The sequence below is a fragment of the Syngnathoides biaculeatus genome, chromosome 2, assembly GCF_019802595.1.
Source record: "Syngnathoides biaculeatus isolate LvHL_M chromosome 2, ASM1980259v1, whole genome shotgun sequence".
NCBI lineage: Eukaryota > Metazoa > Chordata > Actinopteri > Syngnathiformes > Syngnathidae > Syngnathoides > Syngnathoides biaculeatus.
This window is the reverse complement of record NC_084641.1, coordinates 31911250-31924258: the sequence shown is the minus strand read 5'-3', so window position 1 is coordinate 31924258 and position 13009 is coordinate 31911250. Positions and strand designations below refer to the sequence as shown.

Sequence of the window (13009 nt, the reverse complement as noted above, 5' to 3'; positions counted from 1 at the left end):
CTGGACAAGGAGGAAGATGTGTATAGTATATTTGCTGACTTTCTGATTCTTAATCTTAGAATTATTTTAGATGGCAAATCTTACTTAGATGGTAAAAAATCCTCTCCAGGCTAAACTGGATGGACAGATTTTGGATGAGTATGTCAATGACAGACAGAAGCTAATCACTTGATTCACATCATTACCATCTACACTGAGAATGCCCGATCTCATCAGATCTTGGAAGTTCAGCGGGTTTGGCCCTGGTTAGTACTTGGATGGGAGACCGCCTGGGAATACCAGCTGCTTTAAGATTCTCTCCCTGGCTAAAATGCAAAGGGGTTGCGTCAAGAAGGGCATCCGATGTAAAACAAATATGCATTAATCAGAGATGACACGCTGTGGCAACCCCTAACGGGACAAGCCGAAAGGAAAAGAAGAATGTGACAATGGCAGATAGCACAATGAGACAGGGGGTAGCCTTCTGGCGGCCAACATGGTTGAAAACTATATGGGTAATCTATGTGTAAGACTACGATTAGCGAGCCAATCAGTCGTCAGTCACGTGACGTCTGGAACTCTCTGAAGGTCATCTCAATACTGCCACATGCTGATTGTGGCACGGTACATACCAGACTCCATTGACTAAATGTCACAGTCTTTCATTCAATATATTAGACAGTCTGTTAAACACTACTGAGTGCAGTACATGTGTGATAAAACATATGCAATGAGGAAACACTATTGTCTCTTGTGTGATGCCACGGACCCATCCCAGCCTGCCATAATGGGGGTTTGCGTGGTTTCCAGAAGCACCGATTGACACGTAGTTGCACTTCCGTTACATTTGAACAAGAAATACAAAAATTCACCATGTTTAATGATGAAATCATTGAAATTATTGGACTGAAACAGAAAATCAATGTAAACAAACCATGGACCATAGAACTAAAATAGAACACTTTAATGTAACCATAGGTTTCTTTTTACTACAGGGAGTCCTCTGGTTACGACGCCCCAATTCCAGCTGTCATCGTAAATTTTAACCTTAACGATGAAATCCGACCTATGCTGAAATTTGGGTTATGTCGCCAGCGTAGGAACATATCTCGTTCGAAGATCGAGGACTCCCTGTATTCAGATACAAAATAAAGGACCACGAGGGGGAAGTGCGGCTCCACTTCACTTGCCTACCATGACCACACGTCCCTGGTAAGACTTTAAAGGGCCACTGACAGCTGTATATACAGTGAAGAAAATAAGTATTTGAACACAATGCTATATTGCAAGTTCTCCCACTGAGAAATCATGGAGGGGTCTGAAATTTTCATCATAGGTGCATGTCCACTGGGAGAGACATAATCTAAAAAGAAAAATCCAGAAATCCCAATGTATGATTTCTTAATGATTTGATTTTATGATTCAGCTGCAAATAAGTATGTGAACACCTGTCTATCAGCTAGAATTCTGACACTCAAAGACCTGTTAGTGCGTCTTTAAAAGTCCACCTCCACTCCATGTGAATCCACTCCCTGAATCAGACAAACCTGTGTGAGGTCCACCCCATACAATCAGTAACACTCAAACTTATAACATGACCAAGCCCAAAGAGCTGTCCAAAGACACCAGAGACAAAAATATACAACTCCACATTGCTGGAAAGGGCTCTGGAGAAATTGCCAAGCATCTTGGTCCACTGTTGGAGCAATTATTAGAAAATGGAAGAAGCTAAACATGACGGTCAATCTCAATCGGAGTGGAGCCCCATGGAAGATATCACCTCGTGCGGTCTCCATGATCCTTAGGAAGGTGAGGAATCAGCCCAGGACTACACAACAGGACTTGGTCAATGACCTTAAAGGAGCTGGGACCACCATTTCCAAGTTGACTGTTGGTAATACACTCAGACATCATGATTTGAAATCATGCATGGCAAGGAAGGTTCCCCTGCTTAAATCAGCACATGTCAAAGCCCGTCTTAAGTTTGTCAATGACCATTTGGATGATACACAGGAGTCGTGGGAGAAAGTTTTGTGGTCAGATGAGACCAAAATGGTACTTTCTGGTCATAATTCCACTAAGCCTGTTTGGAGGAAGACGAATGATGAGTTCCATCCCAAGAACACCATCTCTACTGTGAAGCATGGTGTTTTATTGAAAGGATTGGTGCTGGTCGGCGCTCAGGAGACAAAGACGACACTCAACAAAAGACCAACGTTCCCAAATGCTATTTAGCCTCAATAACTGGCATATTTATTTCGACCAAATGCAAATTCTCAAAACACAGTTGACTTTGCGTGAAATCAATCATATGAGCCCCTTACCTATGCCGAGAAGGTGGAGAGCCAATCACCCAGGTAGAGGTCCGCTTGTCAACCAGCTGGGTGTCCGTACGAAACCCGCAGCAGACTCTACCTGTTTGTACTCTGCATCTCTCTATTATACTTTTCAGTTGCGTGCGAGAGAAAGGACAGGTGGCCTACCCGTCCCACCTGGCGCCGCAACAATTGTTTCCTGATTTATTATTGACACCTAAGTGTGTCCTTCAGGCTCTGAGAAACATCTTACGCAGCCATAACTGTCAAGACATCCCACAACAATGTTCGTCTTTGGTCTGCATGTGAACAAGATAGTGAAACGGTCCAGACGTCTTGACCAGAAAAACAAGTGAGTGAAAAACAACTTATATGCGAAAAACAAGTGAGTGTATACATGCGAACACGATAGTGAAACAGTCAAGACGTCTTGACCAGAAAAACAAGTGAGTGAAAAATAACTTATATAACCATGGTTGCACAATACATTCCGGTATTCAATGGTTATGGGAAGCATTTTTTCTTCACTGTACATTTTAAAATAGAAATTATTATGAAAACAATATATAATATGATTCATTTCAATGTCTATACAAAAAAAAAAATGAGCGGAGAAAGTGTCATTAATGCGCAAAGTTGCAGAAGTCTCACTCCACATCCCATTTTGCCTGCAACGCCATTTACAGATGTCACACTGGGACAGTCGCCATAGAGAAGATGCTGTGCCACCTGCTATGGGAAATGAACAAGAGAGATTTTCAGATTTTTCTGATGCCCCTTCTGAGACTGAAGCTCATTTCGAACAAAACATCTAACAATCGAGTGAAGGGACCGGGGCAATATTACCCTCTCGTTTCAAGCCATATTTAGATGATAAATGGATCACTTCTAACTAACAACAGACTCCCCGACAGACAGGCGAGAAACCCGATGAAATGTTCAAAATGATTGGCCTATAATTGTTCCATTTCCTCACTCTTTTACAAGTCTTGTGTATGTAGCGTACTCAGGAGGACCCATGCCGGGCGAAGTAACTACTGTCCGGTGGGGGAGGGGGAAGTTCCTTTCTCCTCCCCACACGTGACCAAACCACCTCCCCGCCTGATCCACCTCCGCGTTGGGGCTAACGCCAGCAGCTGGGGAGTGACAACAATCTCAGGCTGCTCACATCGACACATTTAGTACCCCTGACTTGCGTACTTTATGAAGTTATTTTGATGCGGGTCTTTTGTTACGTTCTGAGAGAAGGATTATGTAGTCAAACGTGGACGAAGCTTTTTATTATTGCGGCTTTCAGAGAAGTTTGGTGACTATACGTCGAGTTAGCTTGTGTTACACGCTACTAAACTGTCTTTGTACTTCTATTTTATTGTTTTGTGTTGTATTGTATTGTGTGTGATTAAATTGTCTTTAACGCAATACAAGTACTTTGTTATATTTTGCCGGTTTGACAAAGGGGATTTATTCTAAATTCACACGTAATATATATAAACTGTGAGACAAATTAGTCCCTATTAACTATTACTTTTTTTAATGGCTCTATACACACCTAGGTGTCATTTAGAACCCACAAAGCTCTCATCCTTTGCACCTGTGCAATCCATTTTTCACGATGAACCGGGTGTTTTAGAAAACCGTGACGAGTGAATCGATCCTCCCAAGTGTTCAAGCAAAAACAACACGCAAAAAAACACAGCTAATCACCTGTCAGTAAAACAGGTATGAACACAGGAACCCGCCAGTGTGGGCGTTTGCAAAAAACGTCTTTTCCTGGTTCTTCTCCAACACAAATGGCTCAAGAGGATTTTCATGCAAAAATCCATATACGACAACATCCTCCCCCCTGAACCCCAGACTGGTGGCCATCCAGGCCACCAAACACGAGGCGTCTGGGTGGACAGGTCAGGAGGACGACCCGGACGCCAAGCACCAGGCTCCCCACGGGGCGATTCAGGCGGACGACCTCTGTGAGGAACCAAATGAAGAAGCAGGCACCAGAACGAGGCAGGCCACTGCTCCGGACGAGAACCTCCCACGCCGTAGTGGCCAAACAACCAGGGATTGGTCGCCACCGAGGCTTGGTCAGTAGGCAGCCGTGGATTGGTCACCAATGAGGCCAAGTCATGAAGCGGCTGGGAGCCATCTGGAGTGAATAGGATGATGGAGAGAAGGACCAGAGCCATGACCGCCACCATTACCATCCCGAAGTCTCTCCAGCTACGGGGTGGCTCATCAGAACTCCCCAGCTCTTTTCGGACGGCAACGTCAGAAGGCAGCGACGCCATCGCCCCCTCCTGGACAGCAACGTGAGAAGGCGGCGCCAGTACCGCCCCCTCCTGGACAGCAACGTGAGAAGGCGGCGCCAGTACCGCCCCCTCCTGGACAGCAACGTTAGAAGGCGGCGACCCCATCGTCATCGCCACCTCCTGGACAGCAACGTGAGAAGGCAGCGAGCCCATCGCCATCGCCACCTCCTGGACAGCAACGTGAGGCGACATCGGGTCGGTCCCCACTGCCACGTGAGCTTGCAGTGCATCCGTTGAAACAGCAACGTGGGCGTGGCGCGGTGGCGAATCCGTTTCCAGGGCAATGTGAACGAGAGTCGGCAGAGAGTCAGTCGAAAGTGACACGTGGGCGTGTCTCGGGAGCGGGTCAGTTCCGACTGCCGCGTGAACTCTGCTCGGAACAGCCAAAACCTCGACGTGGGAATGGCGAGGAGGCGGGTCAGTTTCCACAGCTACGTGCGCATGGTGAGGTGGCGAGTCCGTACCCACTGCGGCGTGCACTTGAGGTGGCGAGTCCGTTCCCACTGCAGCGTGCACTTGAGGTGGCGAGTCCGTTCCCACTGCGGCGTGCACTTGAGGTGGCGAGTCCGTTCCCACTGCGGCGTGCACTTGGCAAGGGGGCGGGTCGGTTTCCACGGCGACGTGAATGAGAGTAGACAGAGAGTCAGTCGAAACTGACACGTGGGCGTGTCTCGGGAGCGGGTCAGTTCCAACTGCCACGTGAACCTGCATCAGCAGCGAGTCCGTCGCCGTTGCGACGTCAGAGTAGCTTGGCTGGTCGCCAATCCCTGCCGGACCTGGGCCGTGAGAGCCGCCAATTCGACGCTCTGCCGCTCTATCTCCGCCCGCATTTCACGGTAGAACGCCTCGTGATTTGGCGGCTCCTCCTCCCTCTGGGCTGGAAGCTTCCCCACCAGCTGCGGGTCTGCGGGCTTCGGAGGAGTGGGAGGACTGTGTCTTAGTTGCCGCCACGCGGAGGTCCCGGGTAGATGGCCAAGCGGGTTCCCTCGTACAGATTGGTGTACTTGGACCTACAGGGCGAAGTCGCTCGGGTGCTGGAAACGCGGGGAGGTGAAACAAACTGACTGGGATGAAAAGCCGGGCAAAGAGATTCAAAATCAAAGTCGTCGGAGTCGTACTCAGGCAGCCGGTCATACAAATCGCGGTCCTCCTCATATTCCGAAAAGTCAGAGTCCAGAAGAATATGAGGAGCCGGACGGGTCGTGTTCGGGACGTAGTCATACCTCGCTGGCGGAGCGTAAGACACGGGAGCGGAGGACATCAGGGAGCCTACCCGGATTGGACAGGCTTGGTCCTCCGGCAGACGGTCTACCTTGCGTCGGTCCCGGCGACGCCGGGTCTTTCCTGCTGGGTCCTGTATTGGCCAGTTCGTTCTGTCACTTCCCATCGGAAACGAGAGTAGGACCCAAATGCAGGAATTCGGAAGACGCAAGGTAGTTCAAGAAGAGACACGTTTATTATATGCAGATGTAGGGGATCGAGCAGGCAGTCCGGTGCAGCAGCGGTAGTTCGGACGACGGGCGAAGCAGGAGTCGGCGCACCAGGGAACAGTCAAAGCAGGCAGAAGTATCGAAGGAGTCAGGCTTACAAGGTTGGTCGGAGAACGGACGAAGGTCGGTACACACAGGTTCAATCAGGGATACCGGAGCACACGAACGGGACATGAAGATCATACGAACTGGCGCCGGCCAGTTGTCATCGCGGTCATATAAATCCATAGCATAATCAGGCTGCATGAGGCGCAGGTGTGCATCTTCCAATCAGCGCAACCGCGGACACCCGCCCAGCACAGGCTGGAGCGGCAGGATCATGACAGTAACTCTCTGACCCAAATGACGGAATTCATTTGTCTCTATGTACACATGTCAGGAGGCGCCTATCAATCTCTATAAAGTGTACTGTACTGAATGCAGGTGATCCTACTTCTTATGTTGAAGGACTCTATCTGGTTATTTGACTGTAAAGATGTATTACCTTTAATGATCGATCATGTTTTCCTGAGTGAAATTATACACTTATATTAATTAATTACTCACGCCAGGTGTGTCTTCCAACTCAGTCACAGAACTGTTAAACACTTTCAAAGTGGTATTCCAATGCAATCCAGAGTTGACCCAAAGCTCAAAGTGCTGATTTTATCTTTCTATGAGTTGAATTAATGTTTCTGAATTTTCCATGTTTAGACTTTAATCAAATATTCATGATTCAGGCATTATTAATTACAAAGAAAAATAGCGGTTCTGAGGAATTAAAAAAAATATTGTACAACACGTTTTATTGTGTATTCAGACAAAATCATCATATTAACCTAACGAAATGCTATATTCAATTCTTGTAGAGGGGGAATTCCCAAGAACACAAATTCCCGCACAAAGACAAAATATTGACATATATAGAAACGTTCAGGGGAAACATATTTTTAATTCTATACCTGAAAGGCGATTCAGTGGTCAGACACTTGATCACGGCGGTAAGACCTGAACAACACTGCCTTCTTGTGGTGACACCACACCACGCCATCATATACTGTAGGCGTACGCAAAAATTGAAAATGTATTGAAGATAAAACTCAAATGAAGCAGAAATACACCCTAAGTACTGTTCTGGTGGAAAATGAAGGTATTAATTGTGTAGGTGGGGGTCTTTTTTTTTCCAGAAACATTTACACAGTACAAAGACAACAAAGAATACTTGTTAAAAAAAAAAAAGAAAAAAAAAAAACTCATGATTCACCTTGAGGGAAAAAAAAAAAAAAAAAAAAAATCAACATTCATATAATGAAATTGCTTTTCAAAAGTTCTTATTGTGAAGGAATATCTGAAAGTGATGAGCTCCTGTTTCCATGCTGCTGTTCGAGTGAAGCGGAGTAACTAGTGCAACTAGTACCAAGAGACTGTAAAAGGAATGATATTTGTGTTTTTGTATTGTATATTTAGGAAAGCTGACATTGAGGATACTAACGTCTTGCTGCTGACCGTGTGAATGTGTGTCATGTTGGTCGCATTGTAGAAAGCGAGCTTGTGAGACGAGCTGTCCAGATAAATCCCGATCTTTTGTGGTATATTTTGGAGATTTAATGGAGTTACACCGTTTGGACACTGGATGGAAAGATTTCCATCATTATATTTGATAACATGACCTTGTACTCCCACTTCCCAAAAGCCAGTTTGGCCAATTTGGCCAACCTCTATTTCCCAGTAGTGCTGCCCCGGCGTGAACTGGTTCACGCTGCTGCAAAGTGCGTGATAGAAAGAATTGGGATGATTGGTTAATTGTGCCCAGCCCAAGCCTGAGATTTGATTGTAGGAATCTGACCGGTAAACGCATCTTTTTTGAAGTAGAGTTTGAATGTTGGATCCATGGAGCAGACTGCGTCCATCACTAGACACATTGAGACCAAGATTATCACTTTTTAGCCTAAGTTTTTCTTCTCGAGGATTTATCACCTGAAGCATCTCTTTCCAAACAAAAAAATTTAGGTGACTCTCATAAGGTCCCAAGTAAAGAGAGCTTTCCACCACTTTGCAATCCTTCGCTCCCAGTTGGAATGGTTTTTCAAATATTACGGAGTTACATTCAACCCAGTCCTTCAAAAACTTCTCGGGGTTGGAAATTTCCAGAACCGAGGCTGCTTGAGCCTGCTTCTCTCTAGTCTGGGACAGCTCTAACTCCATCAGGATCAGCATTTCGGTCATTCGCCCCACATCACTGGACTCTTGCTGTTTCACTTCAGTCTTCAGCTCCATCTCTCTCTTTTGCAAAAACTGGTGCAACTCTTTAAACTGCGCGCTGATTTGACTCAGCAGTTGACAAGACCTCAACTTAGTCCCATTTATCTTCTCCCTCTGAGCATTTACCAACCTCTCCAAATCTCTTATTTCTCCAGGAAATTTGCTCATTCCTTCCTCCAACTTGTTCTTCAAAGATGCGGCTGCTTCTTTAATGGGTTTGAATGTATGTCCTTCATGCCGTTCGCAATCTCGACATATGATGCAAATCAGCTGCTGGTCAGTCACACAATACAGTTTCAGCTTCTCGTCGTGCTCCAGGCACATGCCAGCACCCTGTCAAAAGAATACGTATCGATTATTAAGAAAGATCCAAGAAATGTTTTTAAAGAACAATCCTTCCCCACCAACTTAGAACTGGTCTACTGGTGATACTTTAGAGGTTCTTACTGCTATGTACAGCAAAATACATGGTGGACTATACATAAACTTACTAGACTAGACATATAAACAAATACTGGTTAATGAGACGTGACAATGTTTTGTTTTGGTTTTTATTTGCACAAACTGCCGTCCTGCCTATAATATATATCCATCCATCCATTTTCTTAGCCACTTACTGTATCCTCATAAGGGTCGCAGGGAGTGCTTGAGCCTATCCCAGCTGTCAACGGGCAGGAAGCAGGGTACACCCTGAACTGGTTGCCAGCCAATCGCAGGCCACATCGAGACAAACCGCACTCATAATCCCACCTTGGGGCAATTTAGAGTGTCCAATTAATGTTGCATGTTTTTGGGGATGTGGGAGGAAACCGGAGCGCCTGGAAAAAACCCACACGCACACACACACACACACACACACACACATATATATACACAGTATAATGGAGGAATGGAGACAACTGAGAAGACACAAAGCTATAGTACTGTATTTCAAAAACTAGGACAATCTGCATGCTGAGGCTGCATTTGAGTGTGTGCTGACATACTTGAGAACAGTACACAAGAGGATCTAGGACTTCACATTTTTCCAAAGTATGTACATTTGTCTATATTACAGTTTACATTTTCTCAGCCAAGGGGTGTTTTGTGCCTGAATTTTAGGATGTTTATCTGACTTTCCAATCGCATGGTTGTGTACTACTATTACTACTATGACGACGACGACTACTACTATTAGTAATAAATAATAACAGTAACGATTCATTTAGTGTGCAGTATACTGTAGTATACACCTTGGAGTCCCTGAGGGACACCATACAACATGCAATTAACAGACTCAATAATAAAGAAACAATGCATGCAAGACAATAATAATAATCCTTTTTGTAATGAGCAGAGAGATTGCTTAAGAATATCGTAACAGCTACTCGCATGTTAAACCAAACTCTGGGTTTTTTACATTCAGTTACCAAACGTCCAAATGAGGAACAACAAAGCAATTCACCACCTTTGGAAAGATGAATGAGGAAAAAATGATTGGCTCAAACAGCTAAACGTCTCAACATAGTGCAATCCGATTGGCTAAAACTCCAGAGCACCCATATTCTTTCGCCCCACCCCGCAATGTCCATACTTAGCGAGATAAGGAAGAAAACGCCCAGTGACGCACTTGTTAACTGCAGCGGTAAAACCGTCCGATGAACGCTTTTAACGAGCCGACAAAATGTTTTTAACCATTTGCCATACTTTACCCCGTTTTTTCCCGTAATATTCTCTGTGCCGATCCCTTCTCCTTGTTTGGCTTTTTCCGCGAGGCTGAGCAAGATGAAGCTGGTCGATAAACTTTTCACTTCCTCCCGGGAGGCGAGCGAGGCCCGACATTGCGGGCAGTGGTACTGTGCGTCCAAAAAGTTGGTTAGACACAATCTGCAGTAAGAGTGGCCGCAGGGAAGAGTAACTGGATCGGTAAAAATGTTCAGGCAAATGGAACACGTCAAGTCGTCCGTAAAAGAGGCAGAGGCCATACTTTCTTGCTTGCTCGCTGACGCCCAACCAAGAAATAAACACACAATAAGCACCTCCTTTTATTTATTATGGGTCGGCAAACGCTGAGGATTTTGAGCAATCCTATTGCATGTTTGAAAGAGATATAATGTCGCACTCTAGTGGACATACGTTGGAATTTAGCAATTGCAGGAGTTTTTGTTGTTCCCTTTGCACTTTGGCCAAATACTGAATACTGTAGTATTCTTGCCAAGCTGAAGTAAAGAGTCAACAAAGGCAAAGTAATTATGAAGTTACGAGGGGGAAAGCCATTTGTTGATTTTGAGCGTATTTTGCAAAAATATTGGAAAAATGTTTTGTTTTTTTTTTTTAAAAGGATTGAAAGTGTCATGATCCTGCCGCTCCAGCACGAGCTGAGCGGGTGCCCGCGCAGGTGCGCTGATTGGGAGGTGCACACCTGCGCCTCATGCAGCCTGATTATGCTATGGATTTATATGACCGCGATGACAACTGGCCGGGGCCAGTTCGTAATGATCTTCATGTCCCGTCCGTGTGCTCTGGTATCCCTGATCGAGCCTGTGTGTACCGACCTTCGCCCGTTCTCCGACCACCCTTGTAAGCCTGACTCCTTTGATACTTCTGCCTGCGTTGATTGTTCCCCTGTGTACTGACCCCTGCCTGTCCGCTCACCTGCTCTCTTCGCCCGACGTCCCAACTACCGCTGCTGCACCGGACTGCCTGCTCGATCCCCTACATCTGGATATAATAAACGTTTCTCCTTGAACTACCTGGCATCTTCCCAGTCCTGCATTTGGGTCCTACTCTCGTTCCGATGGGACGTGAGAGAGAGGGTGTTTTGAGGACCACAATGTAAAGATGAAATAGCTACATTAGATCGTGTCAAGAATAGAAAGGTTGGTGGGCAGGAGTATGAAAATAACATTTCTAGTGTAAATCCTTATTCTTGTAATGTGTGATTTATTTCCAGTTTCCTTTGTATGACCACATCATATACCAACTTAAATATGGTAGTGGCGTTAGTAGTGACATCTCTCAAATAAAGTACTCTACCGAAATGTGTTGAACATCTGGGTTTTGTGATTAAAGGATATATTTTCTACCCCAAGAATTAAATATTTTTATTTTACGTGTGTGCTTGGCATGGGCTATCAAAGAGCTGAATATGTCCATCCATCCAGTTTCCACAGCTTATCCAGTTCAGGGTCACGGCTGAGCTGGTTTCCATCTAGAATCATGATTATTATTCCTTCAAATTTGTCAGGCTTGTTAACAATATTCTTCCCTGTGGTGTGTCACTTTACTGACTCTCTGAAATTGGATATTCTAAAAGTATCCGTCATTGGGGTGTGCCAAGTGTGGAATCACACACTTCTCTGAGGGGTGGACACTGTTTTTACTACCAATCTTGATCTCAGTTCAACTATTGTATCGTGCATCTTTCCGGTCTTTCCACGTCTGGTATTAATATCTTGCAGTTACAACAAAACACTATATCAACGACTTGTGATGAGGTTGAGATAGTTCGTTCATATTACCCCGACACTGACCACATTGGGCGGCACGGTGGATCAGCTGGTAAAGCATTGGCCTCACAGTTCTGAGGACCTGGCCGAGTTCGATCCCAGACCCGCCTGTGTGGAGTTTGCATGTTCTCCCTGTTCATGCATGGGTTTTCTCCAAGCACTCTGGTTTTCTCCCACATCCCAAAAACATGCAACATTAATTGGACACTCTAAATTGCCCTTAAGTGTGATTGTGGCAGTTTGTCTCTTTGTGCCTTGCGATTGGCTGGCAACCAGTTCAGGGTGTACCCCGCCTCCTGCCCGTTGATAGCTGCGATAGCCTCCAGCACTCCCCGTGACTCTAGTGAGGATGAGCGGCAAAGAAAATGGATGGATGGATGACCACATTGCATAGGCTCCCGGTCCACTGGCGATGAAATTTGAAGGTTCTCAGCAGCCTTCTATTTGGCTGTTTTGGTTGTACCTCATGTTCCGTTCCGAAACTCACACTCGCGGAATTTGGGGAATTTTGGTGACGTTAAGAGCCAGAAATTAGAATGCAGAGTCTCGAGCATTTTCTTCACAGGCTTCAGTACTCTGAAATGCTCCACTGGCAGTAAAAATGTTTGCAAACCAATTTAAAACTTTTTATTCTTTGGCTTCGGGTTAAAGTTCACACAGTCTTGATTCACTGCGGCTTGTCCCATCTGCTCCCCCATTCCTCTCCTGCTCACATTCGAGGGCGAATCTTTGGCCATTGCTGGACTGACTCTGCGCTGAGCAAGTGGGACAAGATCTGAGGTGGAGACGTTACCATTAGGGATTGTGCAGAACCACCTTGGTGAAGGCATCTACGTTCAGCGCTTCATCTTTTTAAATGGACTCTTATGCTATCTTAACATTGTACATCCCTTCTCAAGGTTTGGGATTTTGGGGGTTTTCCTCGCTAAGTTGATTGCATCTCATCAGTCACTGCCTACTCTAGGCCTGCGAAACCCTTTGAGACGCTTGTGATTAAGGGCTACACAAGTTAACTTGTTAAAAATGCACAACTGTTGCTTAAACATTGTTTATGGTGAATATGGTTTCAGAGTTTGAGTGTTTAAGCCCGAAACATATTATTTCTCGTTCCATGATTTCCAACGGGAACATTTTGAAATGAGAAGATATATTGTGTTCTTCCTTTGCATGACTATTACTGCTGTGATTTT

At 45.5% G+C, this 13009-nt stretch overlaps 1 protein-coding gene across 2 annotated transcripts; it reads right to left on the bottom strand.

Moving 5' to 3' along the window:
- Positions 1-6848: 6848 nt before the first annotated feature.
- Positions 6849-10446, bottom strand: LOC133490649 (E3 ubiquitin-protein ligase TRIM17-like). Of its 2 annotated transcripts, none has more exons than XM_061800982.1 (2): positions 10023-10446; positions 6849-8664 (listed from the first exon to the last, which is right to left on the bottom strand). In XM_061800982.1, exons 1-2 carry the CDS (start codon positions 10293-10295, stop codon positions 7480-7482), a joined length of 1458 nt encoding a protein of 485 aa, XP_061656966.1. In that variant the 5' UTR covers positions 10296-10446; the 3' UTR covers positions 6849-7479. The 2 variants fall into 2 exon arrangements, with proteins under 2 accessions (XP_061656966.1, XP_061656975.1); XM_061800991.1 differs by lacking the exon at positions 10023-10446 and adding an exon at positions 8949-9817.
- Between the last annotated feature and the right edge of the window lie 2563 nt (positions 10447-13009).

What these genes read in the sequence shown, in the direction of transcription:
- LOC133490649 (XM_061800982.1), bottom strand. Translation starts at nt 10,295, where the DNA reads ATGGCCTCTGCCTCTTTTACGGACGACTTGACGTGTTCCATTTGCCTG. An exon ending in ATATTACGGGAAAAAACGGG is followed by an intron (nt 8,665 to 10,022) that starts GTAAAGTATGGC and finishes TTCTTTTGACAG; the next exon opens with GGTGCTGGCATGTGCCTGGA.